The 23,247-nt window shown below is 53.5% G+C and overlaps 3 protein-coding genes across 3 annotated transcripts in view; 2 read left to right on the plus strand and 1 right to left on the minus strand.

Annotated features, from left to right (window-relative positions):
• The window catches only part of NXN (nucleoredoxin), a 46,878-nt gene extending 32,000 nt beyond the window's left edge, over positions 1-14,878 (plus strand). Inside the window, exons 3-8 of the mRNA XM_065732004.1 lie at positions 481-614; positions 945-1,045; positions 1,334-1,440; positions 8,508-8,687; positions 11,045-11,169; positions 13,702-14,878. Coding sequence (XP_065588076.1) covers positions 481-614; positions 945-1,045; positions 1,334-1,440; positions 8,508-8,687; positions 11,045-11,169; positions 13,702-13,884 — 830 coding nt within the window. The 3' untranslated portion in view covers positions 13,885-14,878. The remainder of the gene's footprint in view (positions 1-480; positions 615-944; positions 1,046-1,333; positions 1,441-8,507; positions 8,688-11,044; positions 11,170-13,701) is intronic.
• Positions 14,879-16,213: 1,335 nt separating this feature from the next.
• MRM3 (mitochondrial rRNA methyltransferase 3) lies at positions 16,214-18,592 on the minus strand. The gene is made up of 4 exons (XM_065732014.1): positions 18,342-18,592; positions 18,015-18,259; positions 17,066-17,221; positions 16,214-16,876 (listed from the first exon to the last, which is right to left on the minus strand). The coding sequence occupies exons 1-4, from the start codon at positions 18,590-18,592 to the stop codon at positions 16,308-16,310; spliced, it is 1,221 nt and encodes a 406-aa protein (XP_065588086.1). The 3' UTR covers positions 16,214-16,307.
• Positions 18,593-18,683: 91 nt separating this feature from the next.
• GLOD4 (glyoxalase domain containing 4) lies at positions 18,684-22,935 on the plus strand. Its single transcript, XM_065732016.1, has 9 exons — positions 18,684-18,779; positions 18,958-19,007; positions 19,844-19,964; positions 20,619-20,763; positions 20,972-21,108; positions 21,432-21,518; positions 21,757-21,870; positions 21,957-22,043; positions 22,618-22,935. Exons 1-9 carry the CDS (start codon positions 18,690-18,692, stop codon positions 22,681-22,683), a joined length of 897 nt encoding a protein of 298 aa, XP_065588088.1. The 5' UTR covers positions 18,684-18,689; the 3' UTR covers positions 22,684-22,935.
• Positions 22,936-23,247: the final 312 nt, after the last annotated feature.

Below are 23,247 nucleotides of genomic sequence, written 5' to 3' on the forward strand. Positions count from 1 at the left end.
CCCTGTTTGTGTAGAGCAGCAGCTGGCTAGGAGGCAGGGTGGGTGTGAGGACTGCAGTCAGCAAAGCAGCTTTATCTTTAAGTGGCAAAGTCTCCCTGCATTCCTGAGCACGTACCACCTTGCCCCCGTGGTTAAAACAAACACTGGTGATAAGGAAAAGATGCATTACCAAGCACAAAACCAGAGCAGGCTTCATCAAGCAGAAGTTGCTCTGTCTTGATCAAGGATGTTCGTACCTGTGGAGGTAACTCTGGGTGCTCAAGGCAGCACTGTGGTGGTGCCAGGGCAGTTAAGTAATACTGCACCCCCTTTTTATGGGGTAAACCTCAATAGGGTTCCTCAAACAGCACCCCCCGTATCTCTTCTTTGTCAGGATGTCTTTTTAGTGGAACTTTTGAAGCTGTAAATGCTCCATACACTTCCTATTTTCTATTTTGGTTTGATTTTTTTTTTTCCTACCTCCATCCCAACCCTCTCTAGGTCTGGAGTTCCCATGGGGGCCAAAACCCTTCAGTGAAGTTGTTGCTGGGCCTCTGCTGAGGAACAACGGCCAGACTCTAGATAGCAGCGCTCTGGAGGGCTCTCATGTTGGGGTCTACTTCTCTGCACACTGGGTGAGTGCTGGGTGCTCTGCAGAGCAATTGTGGTGAGCTCTGGGCAGCCCTTGGTGTGTAAGCAGTTAAGATGCCCTGGTCCTTTTGGGAGAAACCAGCAGCATTACAATTGCACGTCATCCTCATCTGACCCTCCAAAAAGGGAAGAGTTTTCAGATTTTCAAAGTGGGAGAGATTTCGTCGCCAGTTTCAGGAGTTAGTGACCTCCTGCCATAAGCACCAGCCACTTCCAAGGCTGTTTCCTGGCTCTCCAGAAGAAAACGGATCGTGTTTGGCTTTCAGTGATGGCTCCATCATCTAGGCAGCGTGCCCATGTGTGTTGTTTTGCAGTGCCCACCTTGCCGAAGCCTCACACGGGTCCTGGTGGAGTCCTACCGGAAGATCAAGGAGGCAGGCCAGAAATTTGAGATCCTCTTCGTTAGTGCGGACAGGTAATGAAGTGGTAACTCTCGGTGCAGGCAGAGCTGATGGCCACATAGCAACCAGTCTCAGAGATATTTGATCACAAAAAGTGCCCTGCAGCCCCTTTCTTGAGAAGTGTGGGCCTTACATTTGGTCTGACTCGCCCCGGATTTGTGTCTCCGAGCGGCAGTTGCTGGGGAGAGTTAGTGAAATGGGGAAAGGTCTTTGTAGGCCAGTTTTTTTTACGAGCAAAAGGGGAAGTGGTGTGGCAGGTAGAGGGTCTGCACTGAGCATCCTGCACTGTTCCTGTTGCATAGGTCAGAGGATTCCTTCAAGCAGTACTTCAGCGAGATGCCCTGGGTAGCTGTCCCGTATGCGGATGAGGCCAGACGGTCACGCCTGAATCGACTCTATGGGATACAAGGTAGGAAAGAAAGGCCCTTCTGATGAGCAGCTCTCCTTTCTGCTCCTTTTGTTGAACATTTGTGATGTCTTCTCTTGTTTAACTAAAACAAGAAAACGGCGAAGCAAAGCACGGTGCCCCCAGGCAGAGCTGCTTCGTGTTTCTGCTCTCTGCAAACTCGCATTCCTACCACCTGCCAGGCAGGCTGTTAATCGAAACAGGACTTCCATAAACAACCTAATTCTTCCTGGAAACTTGGAAGCTTTTTTTGGCTTGGTTGTTTTTTACCTAATTACTGATTTATTTATTTTGTTGTTTTTTTTTTCTTGAAGGTTTAAATTTCATTTTCTTGCTGTTTTATGTAATGCAAAGGCAGGCAATCATTCTCTGCAGAGGCTGAGGAAGATGGCATCTGGTTTATGTTAGCAACATGAATTACAGAAGAGTGCGTGTTTGATGTAAACCATGGCTTTGCCTTTACTGTATGCATCTGTGCCAGAATCCAGCAGCCTTGGCTGCTCAGAGGGCAGGGGAGAGGCTCACTCTGTCTGGGTGTTTTGAGAGTGTCTCAGAGATGATAAAAGTTCCCAGCACTCCTCCTGGGAACCAGCACGTTGTTTGTGCTGGGGATGAGGTGCACTGCAGAGACGTGCAAGGTAAATAGATAGCAAGGAACCTTCCATGTACATGCAGAGTTTCTCCCTGTGGTTAAGGAACTGGGAGATAAGCAGCCACCAGTCTTGCTGCAACCTGTGTGTTTCTCATTGTTTCAGTGCAGCATCGGTCAGGTGGGTGCAGGCTGAAGCAGGCAGAGAAGCAGGAATGTTGCCAAAGGTTCCCAGGAGTTTGGAGACATCAGTGAGGGTCTGTGGACCGTCCTGGTGGTCATGCTTTGATCTCCAGTATTTGCCTGCATTGCTTTGGCAAAGCATCAGCAGCAGAAGGGTACCAGAGTGACCAAACCTTGGAGTGTGTTCATTTCAGCTTATTCATCTGTGTTGACTTTAATGGGATAGTTTTGCTGATATGAGCATTTGGGGGAAACCCAGTGAGCAGGAGAAATAATCCCTCCTCAGAAACCTGCCCAAACACCCCTTCTGGGGTGAGCTCAGGTGCCATCGCTGCGCTCTGTTCTCTGACCTCAAATCAAGAATAACCATTAGCCTGCTTTAAATAACCATCATTTTGCTTCTTAATTGCCTTCCCATGAGGCAAAAGCTTTCCAGCTTCATCTGTCTTTTCCCCAGCCTGCTCACAACCTTCTCCAGTGCTGGTTTCGGCAGAGCCCTGCAGGACTGCTGCCAGTTTCGCTGGGACTTTCTGTAAATAAGGTGTCCAGACATGGATACTTCAGCACTGAGCATGCTGTAGCCAGGGAAACAGTAACAACAGCTTTCCCTTTAACTCCAGCCCCTCTCTCCTTAAATGTCTCTCTTGGTTGTGTGCTGACCTGAAAATGTAAATATTTGCTGTTCCCATGTGCCCTGACACTTTCCTCGCTGGCGTAGCTCCCACATTACCCCTCATATTTCCTTGTGACAGAGATGCTTTACTGGGGACACTGGCACTGGGATCTGGGCGCGTTTGACTGCAAACCCCACTTCTCCATCACTGTTTTTCCATAAAGTAGGAACCTCCCTGCAAGGGTGGAGTGTGTTGGGCAGTCACATTGAAATGCAGAGGACTGGTTCGTACCATTTTGTGGGAAACCCTCTCCCTGCTCCCAGTGAGTGCTGGGTTGTCCCTTATTCCTGCGCAGGCAGTGGCTCCTCATCCTCACAGAGCTTTTTAGCAGTTTTGGTCTGGGAGTGCCTGCTTGGCTTTCCCCATTTCCTGCCAAACTTGGACCACACTGCTGCTCCTGCAGCTGCCTTTGTTCTTGGTCCTCACAGCACTGTGCAGGGAGCAGTGTCCATGCATCCCCATGCAGTCCTGCTGGCCTTTGGCACCAGGCAGCCCCTGTGTAGGAGCACGTGCTTCGGCTTGTGTCTGCAGGGTGGCTTTTCCTCTGATTTTTGTAAGGCCAGCAGAGCCTTTCCTGGAGCTGGAACAACAAAAGAATTGTCTTCCTGAACAGCTCTAGGCTGCTGGAAAGCAGCAAGACAGTCAGACCTCATGTTGTTTTAGTCCTGTGTTGGCCCCTGCAGCATTCAAAAAACTCAGTGTAAAATGTAAGTTGAGTTATTGGCCTTTATTTGAGTTGACTTGAATGCCTCTATTCATAAACCCATGTGCAGTCAGTGGGCTGTACCATACCCACCTATATTAAATTGCTTCTGGGTGCAGCACTGTCTTGAGAGAGAGTTGTTTGTTGTATCGCTGCTTCTTATAAAGAGTTCTCCATGGTGTGCTTCTGTGTGGCTGTCATAGGTGAAGTCTCCTCGCTCTCCTCGTTGGGCAGGGAGCAGTAACAAATGCTATACTCAGCTGGGGAACTGCCCCTTGTTGCATTGCTAGGAGAGACCTTGTGGTCCTGAAAGTTCCCTGTGGGATCCGTTGCAGCACTGTGTGATTTGCAGTTACCTGGGGGAGCTTCACAGACCTGTTGTTTCAGCCCTGCCCTGGGCTCTGCTCCAGGCACCCGGTGGTCACTCCACAGCCCAGCAGAGAAGTCATGGCCAGGAGAGGTTTCCTGTGCTGAGTTTCTGAAGCTTTCTTCTAAAAAGGTCAAAAAAACAGCAATAAAAACCCGGTGTTGTGTTCTCTGAGCGTTTTATTCACGGTGATTTTTGATTGCTCAGCCAACGGACTTAATGCAGATGAGATTTCCATGTCGGATGTGGGTTTTAATATATAAATAAATGGATGTGTTTCCAGGTTCAGTAACAAATCGTTTGGCTCCCTTGTTTTCACAAAACGTTCGCCTCGTGGGACCTGAATCCATTTTCTAATGCGTAAAGTCAAACTGAGCCCGTCTATGCTAATTTTCATCTAAAGCTTATACAATATTCATTGCAGAACGGCTGATCTGTGATTCTTCTTGATAACTAAATTCTGGTGTTATGACTCATGGCAATTACCGGAGCCCCCAGAAGGCACTAAGATAACAAGTAGTGGCTGTAGGTGAGTAGGGAAGGGGGGAAGTACCCAGGTTAGCAGGTGTGGGTTTGGTTTAAGGCTTGCTGGTTAAGGATGCCCAGCCAGAGATGCAGGGGATGGAGCTTGGGAGACCAAGGGTGTGCTCAGTATGCTCTGGGGTGGCCGTGGCTACAGGGGCAAGTGTGCTTCAGCAACCTCAGCCTTCACTATACGGGTCCAGAAAGGAAAGCAGAGCTTTGTGGCTGATGAAGAGCCTCTGAAGGCAGATAAAAGGTGAACTGTATACATCCAGCATGTTACCCAGCTCTTAACAGGCTGCAAATCATGAAATCAGCCTCGAGTTTTTGGCATTCCCTACCATGTTAAACGCAGGGTGTTTTAGAGTCTTATTTTCTGAGTCTGTTTTAGCAGCTGGGTGCTTCAGTGTGTGTCTGCACATGCAAATAGGACTGTTCTGAATAGCAGATGAAATCACTGGCGTCTGTGGGGTAGCACTAACAGAATGACCTGTGTCTAAAGCAGACCCTGAATATTCCCAGGTCAGACAGGCTTCTTTGCAGTCTGCTCTGGTGTGCTGGATTTTGGGGCTGGCTGGCCAAAGGAAGTGGAGGAAGGGCTGTGGCCTCACTGAGAGCTGATCCCACAGACCCAGCGCTGCGGGATGGCTGGCTGCATCTCTCAGATAATGCAGGTCTGGAGAGGACCAAATGGCAGGCATCCTGTGTGGGGATGGGAATCATAAATGGATAAAGACCTGAATCACGTGGGGTGCTGATCATCATGTGCTTCTCTTGGCTTCAGCAGTATTTCGTGATGCTTTGTGCCTTACAGAATAGGGCCAGAGTGAGTTTTTCCCAATTTTGTCCAGTCTGTTTAACCTTTCCCTGCCCTAGAGCTATTTGGAATACCAGAAGGTAATGAATAAGCCTTTCTGTGATAGAAAATCTCTTTCTTGGCATGCCTTTAGGATTTGCAAGCCCAGCCATCACGCTGTGTTACTGTGCAGCTCCTGCAGCTGACCTGGTGAGTGCAACCCCATGCATGGGAGGAATGTGAGCCGAGCTGTCTGGGCTGGAATGAGGGGAATGCAGCTGCTCACCCCGACCTGCAGGCAGGCTGGGACAGACAGACAGCCGTGTATTTCCTAGAGAAATGCCTAGAATTCAGAGAGCTCACTGTTGTGCAGGGGGACAGTGCCAGGAGGCAGCAGAAGCGCACTGGTTCCTCCTGCACAGAAAATGATTTGGTGGAGCATTTCTAACAAATGTGGCTTAAAACAAACCTTAGGGCTGAGAAGTGAGGCCGGGGAGATTTGCTGTCTCAGTTTGCCACTGCGATTCGAGGGCTGTTGCTGGGTGGGTGAGGAGTTGCCTGATAGCAATTGGGTCGAGCACTGAGCGACGAGGATCTGACAGCAGAGCCTGGCACTGACACTGGCTGCCTGGCCCCTGTCTCTTGGGGCCCGATATCAAATTGTCTCCCTCTTCCTTCCTCTCGGGATGTTTTTTTGTGTCCTTGATAACAGAAGAACAGTTCACTTCCCAGATGAAGTCACCAGCATGAGCCATTCCTGTTGGCTTTGACCTCCAGCTCCTGCAGCCCCATCCCCCTGCAGGTCAGGGGCAGCCATCAGCAGTCGGTGCAGAACCAGCCTTCCAGCAGGCGTGTCCTGAAAGCAGCATCGCTGTCATTCCACACCATTCACCCCCAAGGGCTGCACTGCAGGGGCTTGCCACAACTGTTCTGGGGCCTGGGAGCCTCCTCCACGGGCTGCCAGCCAGGACAGTCACCAGCTGGTGTCCCCTGTGCAGTGTCCACCCAGCTAGATGTCAGGAGGTGACTCGTGCTAAATCTCAGCTGCATGCTTTGTCCACTCCTCGCTTTGTCCTGCCCAGCAAGGCCCCACAGCCTGCAGAGCCAGCCAACCCACTGCCTTCTGGTGAAGCCTTGCTTTTATTCCCAGCAGTTTGACTTGCCCGTTGTTAGGGCAGAGCTGCAGCTTGTCCTGATGTGAAAAGCTGCAGTTTTTCTGAGCCTGCATCGTGTCTGCTGTGCTTTTGTAGAACTGAAGTATGGGCTTAAAGCATCCTGGGAGACCAGGAAATGACATCTTAAGACATCTGCTGCAGCCAGGTGGGATGAATGAAAGCACCGATAAAGCCACACTCCACAAACAAGAAGAAAAGTCCTTTAGCTATTGCTGGGTTCCCTTCCTCTTCTCACACTGATCCTAGCTGGGTTTTCAGGTGCTCGTTTTAGTGCTCTCCTCATAAGGCTTTTATTCTGTACTGGGACTTTCCAACCCTATAGTTCTCTGGTGCTCTACCCTGAATGTGGGCTCTCTGACACGTGATTCTCAGGAGAGAGAGGGGCTGTGCCACATCTGCCCTGTCCCTCTTTGTATAAAGGGACATATTTAACTGATTATTTCTCTGGTTCTTGTTTGTTTCTTTGTTGTTGTTTTTTTTTTCCTGGATGAAGCAGAACGTGTGTTCCTCCCTCTCCCAGGGGCTGCTGCAGAAATAAACAACCCAGGACCCTCATCCTGTGGGCAAGAGGGCACCCAGCCTGGCTGTACTGGAGCTGGAGGAGCTGTGTTGTGCTCAGCAATGAGCAGCTCTGGGCCCCGGCTGGGGAAAGCAGCTTGGGTGCATGCCAGCGATCTGCAGCGGCACTGGTGTGAGGGATTCTCAGTTTCCCCATCTGCTCCTGTGCTGTCCCCTGGCAGGGACATGGCTCTGCCCAGAGGTGCTGGCAGCACAGCCAGGGAAGGCTCAGTGCATCCGTGTGCATGCACTTGCCCCGAACCTTGCAGTTCAGGTGTGCACCTTCATCTGTTTGTTGGATGCCAGCTTTCTGCCCTAGGTGGAAGGTACTTTTTGGGGTTAAGAGTAGAGCTCCACGTGGTCCCTGTGCCATCTGGTGTTGCTCAGCTCCAGGGGACTGCAGTCTGAGCAGCTGCTGGTACACACACAGCTGGAAGTGCAATGTGCAAACCCACCAGGACAGAATATTTAATAACTTAGGAGCCAGCTCCAAAGTAATAAAAGGTGAAATATACCTGCAAAATTGATTTGAAGTGCAGGAAGCATCCAGCAGCTCTGCAGCCCCGTGCCTGCTGGGCTTTCCCTACAGCCTCAGTGCTGTGCTGGGGCAGGAGCTGCGCAGTCATTGGGGTGGGGTCCCTGCACCACATCCCCTTGGTCTGGTGGGGTTTTGGGGGGAGGAGAAGGAGCAGCATAAATGAATTAACACTGAGCTTGGCTCTCTTAATCACTGGGCTGGGCTGGTGGTGCCAGCAGAGCTGCCAGAGAAGGGATCCATGGCCCTGTTTGGCCATTTCATCCAACAGAGGCTGTGCTTTCTGTGCAGCTGCCTCCTGCTCCTCAGCCTCAGGTGTCTGCCTCCATACACAGACCGGTGTCCCAGCCGTGTAGTGTTCATGACCCAGATGTGTGCTGTGAAAACGATGGGACAATTACTTCTGTGTCAGAAGGGGCGTGGGGGTTCACGGAGGAGTTCATGGCTGCTAAAACGTGTGGGTTTCTGCTGGGAACAAACACACCCTGCTTCCTGGCTGCTGCTGCGTGCAGCCCGCCCTGCCACAAGGTTTGCATGTGATGAACTGCGTGTCTCCAGGCCCGGGTGGTGGTGGCTGGGTGCTGAGCTCCTCCGTGCACACAGCAGGCACTTCTGTCCATGCTTTGCGAGCTGCAGTGTGCTTCTGAGCAGAGTCCTGTCTGCTGTGCCACAGTTCGTGTGCAGACCGTCGACGTCAGGCAGCAGTGACCTCTCCCTGTACTCAGACAGGGAAGGAAGGCAATGCCAGAGCCTGTCTCCTCGCTTCCTGCTCTGGCTCCTCAATTACAGCTCTCCTAGGACAGAAACAGGATCCAGGGATCCCGCTTCCCACCTCATAAGCTGCAGTGGCAGCACTGACGCTGGGCTCCTGCCAGATCGGAGGCAATGGGACGGATCCTTTTCCCCACGCCCTTTTACTCCCATCTTATCTGCTTGGCACTAATCTCGTGGTTTTTTTCCTGTCACAGGCATCCCGACGCTCATCGTGCTGGACTCCCAGGGCGAGGTGATCACGCGGCAGGGACGGGTGGAGGTGCTGAATGACATCGAGTGCCGAGAGTTCCCCTGGCACCCCAAACCCGTGTTGGAGCTGACGGACTCCAACGCCGTGCAGCTGAATGAGGGCCCCTGCCTTGTTCTCTTCGTAGGTACGGAGCCAAATCCTGCCAGGGAGGGCTCTGCAGCCTGCTGCATCCCCTCCAGGGACCTGAGGGTGACAGTCCAATGGAGCGTGGGCTGCTTGCAGAGCCGTGCCTGTGACACAGCTTGCCTGTGTCTGCACCAACACAGCTCCAGCCTTGCAGTGAGGGATGAGGTGGAACAGCAGTTTGCAGCAGAGAGGAGTTGTCATAAAAGATGCTTCAGTGGTGGCTGTGGTGAGGCGTGCTGATTAACACTGAAGAGTACTATGAATGCGCTGGTGGTGGCTGAGAGGAGGGAGGCCTTTTCTGGAGCTGATAGCTGAAGCTTAGGAGGCAAAAGGGTTGCAGCTGTATGCTGGCAACTGCAGCTCAGGGCTTGAGTTCCTTGTCTGAGCAAGGTTTGCTGGTTCTTGAGCATCCCCTCTACGTGGGGAGCTGGCTGCAGGACAGGACAGACTTCCCCTCCCAAGCTGGTGTCCCTCTGCTGCTGCTTACCCACCCATGAAGCTCAGCTGTGGCTGGAGATGGGTCTGGAGCACAGCTGGCTTGTCCCTTCTCCAGCAAGAGATGGTGAAATCTCACCAATGCTTTGATTTCCATGGTCTGTGCTCCAGGCACAGCATCTTGGTAAGAGAGCCCAATGAGAAGTTGCAATTGCCCTGATGTGAGTGCAGTGGGGTTTGCTGAAGAGCTTGTGTTACCCTGAGCCTGCTTGCCAGGCACTGCAGTGTGCTGGGGACTGCTGGGGACGGCTGGGGACAGGCAGGGCTTGGGTCCTGCTTCCTCACACACCCTTTGTTAGCAAAAAACCCTTTTCTGCAGCATTTATAATGTGTCTCTTGCTCTTTCCCTTCCTCCCTTTCAGATTTCCTTTTGACCCTGATTATTTATTCAGTAGAACCCAGCAGGGGATGTGAGCACAGAGCCAAAAATACTCTCCTCAAGCTGGGAGGACTCGCTCTCCACGCTGAGTGTGATTGATGGGGCCTGTCGCTGCAGGCCTCAGGAAGGAGTTATTTTTGTCTTGCTCTGAGCAAAGTTTTTCTATCACCTTTCTGCAAACAGCGGCCAGGGCTCTCGGCTGGGTCCAAGAGGATGGTCAGCCTTGGTGAAAGCTGCTGGTGCTGCACCAAGTCATGCACAGGGGACGTGGGGATCCTGGCCAGCCTGTGTCCTGCTTAAGAGGCCCCAGCAGCAGTGTCCTTGCTTTTTGGGGCAGTGTGGTGCTCACTTATGCTTTCTGTGGTCGCAGGATGTTGGGGTCACCTGGAGGCAGCAGCCCGAGGCACTGGGAGGGACGTGGGATTTGCTGAGCACAGTGTGTGGGGTCGGGGCTGTGTCAGTGGGCTTAGCAAGCATCGGGGGTGAATAAATGCAGAGCGATGTACATCTGCCACTGGAGAGTTTAGGGCTGGGTTAGCCAGAATGTCGAGGGCTGGCCTGGAGTGCAGCCAGCAGCGTTTGTTAGCAGAAAAATCAATCACTGCATAAGCCCCACAACTCCATGTATTTATCTCTGTCGTCCACACAGGACACATCCAACAGTGCAGTGTGCGGTGCCCTTCGCATTCCTGTCTTTGCTTAAACGTGGCAGGGAGGAGGTGGGGAAGCACTGAGCGAGGGCAGGCAGAGCTCTGGCCCTGGGCAGTGCCCACGTGAGCTGCACGCTGCCAGGCGGCCAGGAGCCTGTTTTCTTGTTTCTTTAAAACCATTTATGACGATGATTATTTTTTTAATGCTGGAAGTTGTCCCCAGATGGAAATCGTTTCATCTAGGTGCTGCTCAAGGACGCTGTCTCTCTTCTTTCCAACTCGGTATTTGAACTTCAGTGGTGGCTGGCATTTGATTGATGTTTCCATCTCTTTCTACTCTACCTCTGGCAAATCAAAGCTGCTTTTGCAGAGCTGCCGCCGCGGAGACTCGAGCAGAAAAGCTGCTGAGCAGCCGTCCCGAGGCGGAGGGATGGTGGGTGGTGGGCAGGGTGGCAGGCAGCCTCAGCACGTTCGTTTGGTCTTCAAAACAGCCTAAGCCTTTTCAAGCTGCACACCAGCTTTGTTGTGTCTGTTTGTCCCCGTGCTGCAGCAGCAGCACCACGGGAGTGAGCGGTGAGATATTTTGGGAGCAGGCGCTGCTCTCCTGTGACGTGTTTCCCTGTCTCACATGAAAAGTGCAATTCAGCTGCTCCCTAATTGCCACACAGCCGCGTGGCTTTGAAGTTGCTGTTGTGTGTTCGGACTTCTATTTCCTCCGTGTTGCTGCTGTGGGGTAGAGCTGCCCGTGCCCCGGCCTGTTTGCATCTGTTTGATCCTAACCTCCTTGCTGTGTGTCTCTTTGCTTCGTCTCCCCACGTCTGTGCCCTGCAGATTCAGAGGATGACGGAGAGTCGGAGGCAGCGAAACAACTGATTCAGCCCATAGCTGAAAAAATCATTGCCAAGTACAAAGCCAAAGAGGAGGAGGCACCGTTGCTCTTCTTCGTGGCAGGCGAGGTAAGCAGGAGGAGAGCGTGAGAGCTCCCTGCAAGCACAGGGTTGCATCCTGCTCTGCTGGGACCGGAGGGGACAGGGCAACTTCTGTCCCTTGTGCTGCTGAGCCTCGGGCCTCGGGGTCTGAGCTGGGTTGGGTTAGTGCTGTCTCTGCTCTCCAGGTGGGTAAACTGAGGCACGGAGCTGAGGCAGCTAGTCATGGAGCGTGGAGCTCAGCTGAGCTGAGTGCAGCTGTGCAACCTGGGTTGGGTTCTGATAGCTGAGGGGTTCTTGGAGTCTTGGGCTTGTTCCAAGGTGAAAAAGCCTCGAGGCCAGGAAGGGAACTGGTGAGGACAAGCAGAGATGGGTGCTGGGAGACAGGAGTGGGTGGCAAGCTCCCATGCTGGGGCTCCCAGCTCCATGCGGCCGCTTCAAACACTGGGGCTGTGTGTGCTGGCTGCACGGGCAGCAGGCCCACTCGGTCTCTGCTTTCAGTCCATGCTGGCAGCCGGGTCGGCCTGGCTGTGCTTCCCACCTCACTGCAGTGCTGCTGCTTTTCTTGCCACCCTGAGTGGAGGGAAGGGACCGGCACTCCAGCCTCTTCCCTAATGGGCTGGCAGCTACCCAAAGTCATTGCAGCGGTGCCAGCACGAGCTGGCGGCATGGGCTCTGCTGGGAGCTGGGCCAGGGCAGCCCAGGCTGCCTGGAAGGGGAGAGGCTACCAGACCAGAGCCCTCCCACGTCGCTGGAGAGGGGTTTCCTCATCACAGCTTTCCAGTGAGGGACCCCAGGGTGTGCTTGCCTGGTTGATGGGGCAGCCCCTGGCTGTGGTGCAGGGGGAGCCTAGCCCCCAGCTGGTTTGCGTGCTGCTGCCTGCCCGGTTCCTGTGGGGGCAGCCCTGATCCCATGGGCTGGGATGGTTTCTGTGCCACGCTGATGATGCTGGACAAGAGTGCATTTGGGATTGGGCAGGGGCTGCCTGGGGAGCGGACGTGCAAGGCCTGAGGCTTGGCTGCCATGGTGCAGGGTGCTTTCTCACAACGTTCCCTGTGGGAAATGAGTGTCCTGAGCTGCCACGCTGCCGGTGGCTGGACTGCTGCTGGGAGTGTGATGCAGAGTGCCCAGAGCCAGAGATCTGCTGTTGGCCTTCAGGGAAACGGGACGCTCTTGTCCTCTGTGCAGCACTTCACCCTTCTGCAGGCTCGCAAACCAGAAAGGCTTTTTGCATAAGGCTCAAAAAAAAGCTCCTGGCTCCCATCCTGCGGGACCCAGGCAGGTGGGAGCCTCCAAGCTGCTGTGCGCTTGCTCGCCCGCCCGGCCTCCACGCTCACGTCACAGCCGCAGTGCGCACCAGCGGGTCCCCCGGAGCCGCCCAGTGCACAAAGGCCTGCGATGCTGCACCGGGCTCCCCCACTCTGAGCCCCCCCCCACCACCACCCCCAGCCCCTTGGGCCCCCTCCACCTGGGCGCACACGATCCCGTGGCCGTGCCGGGTCTCTGAGCATCCCAGCTCGGCCCCACACCCTTGAATGAGTCCCTTGTTGGAATGGCTCTATGGGGAGGGTCTGGGAGCTGCCCCCCTCCCCCAGAGCCCACGAAGCGTTTTCCTCCTGCTCTGCTGGCTGCAGCTGAAACATTGCCTCTATTCATGCGGCTCCCGACATCCCTGAGGCAGCAGGGCCGAAGAATGGGGAGCATCCGGCACGTCCCATTCATCAGTCACCTCAATAGCCCTGGCTGCTGGCCTCGGGTCTCCGCCGGCCCCAGCGCACAATGCAGCCGTGCCACGGCCGGAGCAGGCACCTCCCATCCCTCTCCCAGCGCCTTCGGGTCGGTTTTGCATCCGTTAAAAGATTTCAGTTGCTTTGCAGCGATCGCGTAAAGGACGAGGCATCCCATCACCTCGGCTCTGGGCTGGTCCCAGAGGTGGGAAGCGCTGGGGGCCGAGGTCACGGGCCCGGCCCCACTCTCCCTTTACTGCCACGTGGTCCTGCGCCAGAAAACCCTGCAGTGGAAGGGGAGGCGCGATAGGAACCACCCCGCCGGCCGCCGCCCCGTGCTGCATTGCTCCCAGCTGCCTCTGGATTCCTTTATTTCCATCGCTGCTGTTGGAAAACTGCTCAGAGAAATGCCCGCTCTCAGTGACCGTGTCAGTCTGGACACGGCCGCGGTGTCACGCCGCGTCTCCCTGCCACGTTCAGGAGATGAATTGCCCCAGCACCGGCGTTTGAATTCCACGGCCCCAGCAGTGACAAATGAGTTTTCCCTTTTGCCCAGAGCTGTGATTTGTCTTGCTGCTGAGCGCGTTGGTCGAGCGTGCTCTGGGTTTCGGGCCCACACTCACGTGCTGTGGGGCTGCCTGTGGGGTGAGGGGTCCCGGGGGTGTGCAGAGGAGGAGGGAAGGGGCTGGAGAGGGGTGAGAAGCAGTGCTGGGTGAGAGCGGAGCCTGGGTTTGCTCTCTGGGTGGGTGGCAGGTGCAGTGCTCAGTGGGCTGCAGTGCTTCATATAGCAGCATAGCTCTGCTGATGCTCATCTCCCTCTCGTTTTGGCCTCCAGGATGACATGACCGACTCACTCCGGGATTACACCAACCTGCCTGAGGCTGCGCCCCTGCTCACCATCCTGGACATGTCAGCCAGGGCCAAGTACGTGATGGATGTGGAGGAGATCACGCCAGAGATCGTGGAAGCGTTCGTCAGCGACTTTCTAGCAGACAAGCTAAAACCCGAGCCCATCTAAGGGAGCTTCTGCACCAACAGACGTTATTTAAAACTAGGTCTCTCTTCCGCCGCTCACGGATTCTCCAGCGTGTCCTCACGCCCGACCCAGTATCCAACCTTCTTGTGGTGCCTTGTTCTACGCAGTGAATCCTTCTCCTAAGCAGACTCCTTGAGGTGCACTTTCAGCAGGGAGTCGTTGGCGTTGGGAGACTTCGCTTGTGCTTCGTGGTGATATATTCTCTAATAACCAGGCCAGAACTGTTACCGTACTTACTTTATACATGGCACTAGCTAGCAGGCAAATCTTTTTGCATGGTGTTCTTCCCAACGTATGCATCAGGCGGTGGATGGGGTTCTCGGGGCTCTTTTCTTCTCCCCTTTCTTTCCTTTCCTACAACCTCTGCTGTCTAAATTACTCTAAGGAAGCAATAAGGAAATCGTCCCCTTTGCCCCCTGCCCCACCTTCCTTCCCCACTCGAGTAACAGTGCCCTGATGAGGCCAAACAAAGTCTTAACTGCTGACAACCTCTGAAGGACCACAGCGCAGCCGGGCTTTTCCTCCACGGGGGGAAACTTCCCAGGTAGTTTTCCCACCCTGCACACCGACAGCCTTATGCAGCATCAGCTGCACACGTCAGGGGAAGCCCAACCCCCCCCCCCCCCCCATGGCACACAGATATCCCCTCCTGCACTGAGCCAGGAGCAGAACACCACCAGGCTGCCCTTCTCTCCCCGTGGTCTCACCCTTGTGCTCTCCCTGTCCCCTCTCCCCCTTGCTCCTTCTCTCTGGTATGAATTGTCGACCCCCTCTATGTTAGTTGTTTTTTGTAGGTGTGTCCCAGACCTGACAGTAATGGTGCTGTTCTTAGGAAAAAAAAAAAAAGGAAAAAAAAAGCAAAAAAAAGCCCTCCCTCCCCGATCCCTAGCAGCACAGCCAAGCCCCCCCAAAAAAGTGGCATTGTAAAAACTGTACATGGTGATTGGAACTTTGTAATAAAACGGATATAATAACCGAGGGCAGCCCCGTACGTGTGAAGCAGCTGAGCAATGGAATCGCTTCCAGACCCCACCGCCCCCTAGCGTGGGTTGTCTGCTGCTGCTTTGGGGGCAGCGTCGATGCGTTTGTGGTTTGAAAGACAATTACAGGGAGGCTGGAACCGGGACCGCGGTGTCTGTAGTGTCTGGTCATGCAGCGGTGGCTGGTGTTTTTCGACAGGGAGAACCCGTCTGGACATGGTTTGTTTCCCTCTGGACGATGTGGTTGGGGATCCACAGAGAGGCAGTGAGCTCTGATAGTGGCCGTGCCTGCCACAGCTGCACTGCTGCCTGCTTGGCAGGAGCTGCAGCAGAGCAGCGATTTTCTGCCCAAGAACTGGGTTTTCTTGGGGTCAGTTTGGTAGGAACCAGGCTGGCACCAGTGTCTGGGGATAGAACTGGTTGGCTGGAGCAGTTTCAGCCGTGAGCTAAGCCTGCTTAGACCTCAGCTGCCAGGGCTTAGGTGTGGGAGAGGCTGTCTGTGTATCTCACAGGCAGACCCAGCAGTGATTTTGGTGGTAACAGGAAGCAGGAGCCAGCAGTGTGTGCACTGGGTGAGAGGATCGCTGTGCAACTCACAGCCACTGAGGAGGAGACTCTTCAGCACACTGTGAGGCACAGGAGCTCCCAGTCCTGCTTCTAAGGGGGGTGTTACTACAGGTTACTGCTGTCCTCCAGGAGCTATGGACAGGGCCCCGGCTCTTATTCCCCCCATGGATGCTCACAGTGAGCAGCAGCGCCTGCAGCTCCCTCTTCCTGTCCCTCATTCATAACTTATCAGTGCTGAGGCCCAGCTGCCAGAGCTGAGCTGCGTGGGGCAGGCACTGCCACCTCCTGGCAGCAGCACGACTGCCAGTGCCAGAGCTCAGCCACCCTACCCCACAGCGGGCACGCCATGCCAGGCTCGTTGTGTGGCTCCCATCACTGCTTAGGGCACAGGGTTTGAGTAAGCGTGGGCAGGAGGTGCTCAGGTGGCAGCTGTGAGGCCTTCCTGCCCCAGAGCCACAATACAGCAGCTCCTGCTGTCCCCAGGCAAGCAGTGTAGCAGTCCTGGTGGTTGCACAGCCTAAGGGCTGCAAGAGGAATGACACGCTTTGCCAGCAGCATCCTGACCAGGCTGGCACGGATGCTACTGTGTGGCCTGGTGTGAATGCAGCTCCACTCACCTCTGCAGCATCCCTGGTGAGCTGCAGGGGAAGCTGTGTCCCCCATCCCACCCTCAGCACAGGTAAGATGGGGAGCTCATGCTCCACTTGCACTAGCATGGAGCAAGAGGGGCTAGCTCCAGGCACAGCTATTTAACACTCTTTAGCAAACACAACAGACCAGGCTGCTCGTTTATTAATCCCTCTACGGAGTGCCGAAGGGGAGGAGATAAACTGCTTCAAGCACTCGGGTCTCAGCAGTTTATCCCACCACTGGGAACTTCTGCCTTTCATCTTCCTGCTTGTGCCTCCTCCACTGCAACTGCCTCTTCCCTTCAAACAGCACTATGGCAGCAGCTACAGCAGAGTTCAAGCTGTCCACACCAGGCACCACAGGGATGACCAGTCTCTTCCCACCCGTGCTGGCTGCGAGGTGAAGTGCATCTGGGCTCAGGCCGTGGGTCTCACCACCAACCACAACTGCTGCTGGGGACTGCATCCAGTTCTCATAGTAATACTGTGCAGCAAGCTCCGAGGTGCAGACACCCTCTGCTTCCTCCTCATCCTCGTGCTCATGAGGAGCAGCCCCACGTTTGGGTTTTACAGGAGCCTTTGGGCTGCCAGAACGGGAGCCAGAGCTGCCAGCTCCCCGGGATGTGGGCTCTGCCTCAGCCTGAGCACCTGGGTCTTTGTTGTCAGCCACGCAGACCCGCACACCAGAAGGAAGGTTGCTGGGAACAGATTCCCAGTCCAGACTGGCAACGATGGGCACACGGAAGTGAGCTCCCATACCTGCACGAAGCACCTTTGGTTCCCATGGATCCACACAGCCTGAGACAGGGGAGGAAAACAGCGACAGTGCAGCAGCTCCAGCAAAGACACATTCAGGAGCTGTTTCCTACAGCAAAAGCTGTCTGTGCTGGACACTGCTTACATATTCCATGAAACAACATCTTTAAGCACCACCTTACCCCAGAGATTTGTCAAACTAAACGCTTGTCCTGGGAGAGAGGCTCTTACCTTTGATGAGCAGCACTTTTTCACAGCCTGCTCCTGCTGCAGATCTCAGAAGAGTCCCCAGGTTTCCTGGGTCCCGGATGTTGTCGCAGATGAGGACTATGGGCAGCTGGGCAGCAGGGTAGGACATCTTGGCATGGTCAGGCTTGGAAAAGATCCCTGAGGAGGCAAAGTGCTGATGAGCTTTGGGCGATGTACCATGAGGAGGGGGCTGGCTGGCATAGCTGTAGATGTGCTGGGGGAAGTCTCGGGGAATCACAGAATCATTAAGGTAGGAAAAGACCACCACGATCCCAAGTCCAACCCCACCTCACTCCCACCAGCCCCCCCTTGTCCCACCCCAAACCATGTTCCTCATCTCCACAGTTCTCAAACACCTCCACGGATGGGGACTCCACCACTCCCTGGGCAGCCAGTGCTCTTCCAGAGAATAAGTTTCCTCATATCCAACCTGAACATCTCCTGGTGCAACGTGAGGCCATCCCCCTTTCCTCTCATCCTATTACCAGGGAGCAGAGGCCAACCCCTGCCACACTACAGCCTCCTTTCAAGTCACTGTAGAGGACAATGAGGCCCCACTCATGAGGCTGAGGGATCTGAACCACCCCAATTCCCTTGGCTGCTTCCCAGAAGACTTATGCTCCAGACCCCGCACAGCTCCATGCCCCATCTTTGGGCACACTGCTTAAGAGACATTTGTGAACAGTTTGAGAACCGTTTCCCAGCAGAGCTACAGCACTGTGCCATCACCAACGAGGAATAGCACTCTATACAACTCCAGCAGCCCCTTTCACAGCTCTCACAGCAGGTCTGGTGGAAGGCAGCTCTCCAATGACACCGCCTTTGACACACTGCCAGATCATCTAGAAGCCACAGACGGTCGTCACCCACTCGTTAGCTGTGGAATGACTTCCCTCTGGGCACTGCAGGCGCTGTTTCCAACACATCTCACCTATCATCCCCTGTGGGGCCACCAGGTCGGACCAGCACTTGATGTCCTCGAACCTCACCCTCACCAGGCGGGCTCCCTTCAGCGGTGCCGGCGGCAGCTCCCTCAGGTGCAGCGCGGTGCTGAAGAACAGTGCCCGGGGCACGGCGCCCGCCTCCAGCGCGTCCCGGATCAGCCTCTGCCCCTCCAGCAGCACCTTCCCGTGGCGGTCGCGGAAATTCCGCGACTTTGCGATGGTCACCACTTTTCTGGGGAGAAATAAAGCACACGTAAACGTGAGGTGAGCGGAGCACCGCCGGGGTGGGGCCGCTCCCGCCCCCCGCGCCTCACCCCAGGCTCTTATCACCGGGCGACGCCTTCTCGTACCACAGCCCGGGCCCGGCCGGGCCCCGCTCCACAGCCGGGGGAGGCGGACTGCGCTCCACGGGGCTCTGCCGCGCTTCAGTCTCCTCCTTCCGCGACGGCAGCACCCGCACGGGGCTGCGCCTCAGCGCCCGCACCCAACGCCGCCCCGGGGCCGCCTCACCGGACCCCAACGGCGCGCGGCCGAGCACCGGCACGGCCCGCCTCAGCGCCGCCATCTTGGCCGGGACGTCATCACGACATACCACGTGACGCAATCTCGCCTCGGGGCGCGGTGACGTCATCACCGTGCGCGGCGGAGAAAGCGGCGGAGCGATGGGGGCGCGGCGGGCGCTGCACTTCGTCTTCAAAGTGGGCGACCGCGGGAGGAGCGCGCGCTTCTACCGGGAGCTGCTGGGCATGAACGTGAGCTCGGCCCTCAGCGGGGGTCCCGCGCTGTGGGAGGAGGGCGGAGCCGGGCAGGACCGCGTTTGCTCTTCTTTTAGTCAACGTAGCCCCGATTTAGGCCTGGTTTACTTCCTCCCCACCCCTTTTGTCGTGTGCTTTTTTTCTTTTTTTAATATATATGTGTTTAATTCGTTAGGTTCTGAGGCATGAGGAGTTTGAGGAGGGCTGTAAGGCCAGCTGCAATGGGTGAGTACGTTGCCTGAAGCACCTGTTTCCCATAGGGCACCGCCCAGTTGTGCCCCGTTATTTAACAGATAAATGTGTTTGTCCCTTGGAGCCACCGGTGCTGTTTCTGTGTACATGTGGGGCTTGCTTTTGGGCACCCACACAGCTGTGTTACACTGTGTTCTGATGCTGAACCTCTCACATGAAACTGTTTCTCAGCTTTCCTGGATTTGCATTCAGTTAGGTATTTCTGTAAAGACACGAGGCTGCCCAGAGCTTTGAGTTAAAGTCTCAAAGGTTATCTGTTCCCCTGCGGCTGATAGCAGCCCTGCATGTGGACTATGTTCGTTTCCTGATTCACAGTAAGGAGTTCCTTGTGTAGCTGCAGCTGGTGGGTGGCTTGGGTTCAGATATGGAGTGAAAGAATCATTTCTGACACGCTGTTGGTGGGATTTGATCTCTACTCCCAGGTAATGGTGATAGGAAGAGAGGTGGTGGCCTCCCATTGCACCAGGGGAGGTTCAGGTTGGGTGTGGGGAAACATTTATTCTCTGAAAGCGTGGTGCAGTGGCACAGCTGCCCAGGGATGTGGGGGGAGTCTCTGAAGGTGTTCTTGTTGGAGATGTGGCACTGAAGGATGTGATCAGTGGGGGTGGGTTGGGTTGAACTTGGGGATCTTGGTGGTGTTTTCCAACCTGAATGGTTGGAAACTCTCCATAAGTGTCAGCTCCTTCTCAATGGGAGGTGCCAGATTGGCTGTGCCATTTGTTCTTGAAGTGATATTCTTTGCTGAAGCGTTCATGGTTGCATCTGTTGGTGTTTGTTTCTCATATTCGTTCCAAATAAATATCTTCTAGCCCTTATGATGGAAGATGGAGCAAAACAATGGTGGGCTATGGGCCAGAAGACAACCACTTTGTTGCAGAGTTGACTTATAACTATGGTATTGGAGAGTATCGCCTCGGCAATGACTTTCTGGTATGTGCCAAGCTCAGCAAAACCTTTCTATGTTAAGTGCTCCTGTTTTTTCATTAGGAGTCACTTCAATATATAGCTTATAACAGAATTTTGTTCTTTAATACTGTTTGATTCCTTGAACACTTCTTATTCCTGCATTTTAGTTGTCTCTGAGCTGGAAGAGCAAAAGGTAGAGGAGCTTTGTGTCCCTGTAGGAACACAGGCATCTCCCCAGGCTGTAGAGCAGCTGGAATTTGGTTTTCTGCATCTGTGCAATGCGTTGACACAAACTTTTAAATGCCTTTTCCATTACATTTCCCTCTGGTGTGGGAGAAGAGTAAAGAAGTACATTCCATGTATGTGGGAGGTGCAAGGTTAGTCTAAGCTTATTTTCTAGGAGCAAGTTACTGGCTCTTTGGGAGGTGGTGTGGTCGTGTGCTGTAGGAAGTAATCTGGCTTGATTCTGGTCGTTTGCAGAGGCAGACTTCAAAGGTAGGACATCACTCTGTCTCAGATGGTTAGATTTCCTTGACCACAGCCACACACTGTGGCTAACAGAGGAGGGGTGAAAGCAGTGAAGAGTGAGGTCTCCTTGCTGATGCACGTGGGTGGGAGGTGGCATCTGTGCTCCTGTTGCACCTGTGGATTTAGTGTTGTCTTTTCTGTTCTTGGCAGGGCATAACCCTGGTGTCCAGCCAGGCTGTGAGCAATGCTAAGAAGATGGGGTGGCCCCTCAAAGAAGTCACAGCTGGTGTGTTTGAAACTGAAGCCCCAGGTGGATACAAGTTCTACTTGGAAGACAAGGAACAGAAAAAGCAAGGTGAAACATACACGTGCTCTTATTTGTGTTCAAAAGTTATTTACAAGTTGGGTGTTACAGTTGGATGTGCATTTACCTCAGTGTCATTTTATGAAACAAGGCCTGTATTGTTACTTCATTGTTACTTTTTCTTCTCAAGATTGTAAAACAATGCATTTAAAACTCTGATTTATCCTGTAACTACTCTCTGTGTACTGCACTCTTACAGATCCTGTGCTAAAGGTAACCTTGGGGGTCTCTGATCTGCACAAGTCTGTTAATTACTGGTCTCATTTGCTCGGGATGAAAATATATGAGAAGGATGAAGAAAAACAAAGGGCTTTGCTGGGCTATGCAGATAACCAGGTTAGTTCTGTAGAAAGCCTTTCACGTGTCATAGAAAGCTCTCATTTCATGAGAACAGGATCCAAATCTCATGATAGAAACAGCTGTGCATTTAAGAGCCTGCATGCTTTAACTGTTTTTGTTTCCTTAACTAATTTTTTTTTTGTTTGTTTGTTTTTCTTTAACCAACTGCTAAAAGGAGATTTGCTCTGGGAGTTTTGACTCATTGGGAAATACATGTATGGGCAGTGTTGAAATGGTCTGCCATATTGTGAAGCTGGAGCAAATGTGGCACTGAGAGCTGTGCTCTGTGCACATAGTTAGGCTTTCTTGTTTTCCTTCAGTGTAAGCTGGAGCTGAAGGCTATTGGAGGAGCAGTGGATCATGGAACAGCATTTGGAAGGATTGCCTTTTCCTGTGCCAAGGAAGAGGTAATAGTCATGCTTTCCTTACCCCTCTCATCTTCCAGCTGAGGTGTGGGAGATACATGTCTACTATTAGCAAAGTCTCTAGGGATTGATAAAAATGACACTGATCAGGTACTTTGTTTGTATTTCTCACAGTGGGAGTGCAGTGGAGTTGCAAGTAAAAGGAAACTGTAAATGAGAACAGCCTGAATGCATCCCAGCTTTATCTGACTGGGGCTGTTGTTGTTGTTTTCTGTTTAAGTTGCCAAACATTGAAGCACTGATGAAAAAGGAGAACCAGAAAATTTTAACACCTCTGGTTAGCTTGGACACACCTGGCAAAGCTACAGTCCAAGTGATCATTTTGGCTGATCCTGTGAGTAGCATCAGAAATAGTAATAAAATCAATTCCAGTTTCTCTGTCCCAGTTATCTGACTGACCTGCTGTTAAATTTGGCTTAGGATGGCCATGAAATCTGCTTTGTGGGGGATGAAGCATTTCGAGATCTGTCCAAGGTGGATCCCAATGGTGACAAACTGTTAGATGATGTAAGTAACAGTCTGCATTTCATTTTCATTCTGATCACAGACACCTTTGGAATCAAATCATCCTTTGAGTTCCACGTGGAGCTCTGTGCAAAGTGAGCCATGGAGTTGTTTAGCTCAGGATGCTTTCCTGCTGAGGGAAGCAGAACAGCTTTTAAATTTTACTTCACTGTCCTGGCTAGAGTTTTTCCAGCCTCACTCCCAGGGCAGTGGTGTGTCCTGCCAGATGTGTCAAGGCCCTTTTGTATGCATTACTGTGGAAATTGATTTGTATCTTGCTGCAGTAACATCACAGCAGCTGGGAGCCCTTCACAGATGGAGGGGCTCTGGTGCCCACTGAGCCCTTCCCTATGGGAAAGCTGTGTTGAAATCTGCTTCTGCTGCAGCAGAGAATATTGGCTTTGAGTGCCTGTTTTCATTACTGATATATAAGAAAGTTTCTTTGTTAGGATAGCTTTCCCCTGGGTGATAGAGCTTGCAGTCAGCCTGTTGTGGGGCAGGCTGGGGAGAGTGGGTGGCCGAGTGTTTGGAGTGGAAGCTGAGTCAGCCAGACATGTTCATGTTTTTCTATGTGCAGGCCATGGCAGCTGACAAGAGTGACACGTGGTTTGCTGCCCGAAATATGAAGAAGGTGTCTGCATAGCTGGAGAAGGAACTGGGCTGGCTGGTCGTCGTGCCTTGGTTTTTGTCTGAGCAAAACACTGGTCACATAACTTGCTGTGCTGTCCATCCCGTGGAAGGGTGCAGTCACCTCCCATGCTCTTCTGTTGGTTCCTTTTCAGCTTGTGTCTCTTGCTTTTCAAGCTCCTCTTTATTTTCAATCAGATAGCATCTGCTCCTTCATATGTAATGTGAGGAGGAGGTTGTCCCCCCTGTGTGGGACCTTGCAGTGTGGTCGCACATGGAGGAGACGTCGCTTGATTTATTAGGAAGTCCAGATCTGTGATGAATGAGCTGTAGCCCTCCTGATGGCAGTGCAGGGTGGAGATTTTGGGGGTAGCCGGGCCTGCAGTGCCTGGCGTTGTTGGGCAGGCTGCTGCTTTCTGATCTCTCACGATGGAAAACCAACAGCAGTGGCTGCTCCGCGCCGGTCCCCTCAGTGAACATTCCAAAAAGTGCCGGTGCCGCTTTGGCGTTGTTGCGGTCGGGGTCGCCGGAATAGGCGAATAAAAGCGATTCACCGCGCGGCTGTGCGAGAATTGCGGCC

The sequence above is a fragment of the Cyrtonyx montezumae genome, unplaced genomic scaffold (assembly GCF_038088225.1).
Source record: "Cyrtonyx montezumae isolate F1298 unplaced genomic scaffold, pur_monq_1.0 scaffold_15, whole genome shotgun sequence".
Classification (NCBI taxonomy): Eukaryota; Metazoa; Chordata; class Aves; order Galliformes; family Odontophoridae; genus Cyrtonyx; species Cyrtonyx montezumae.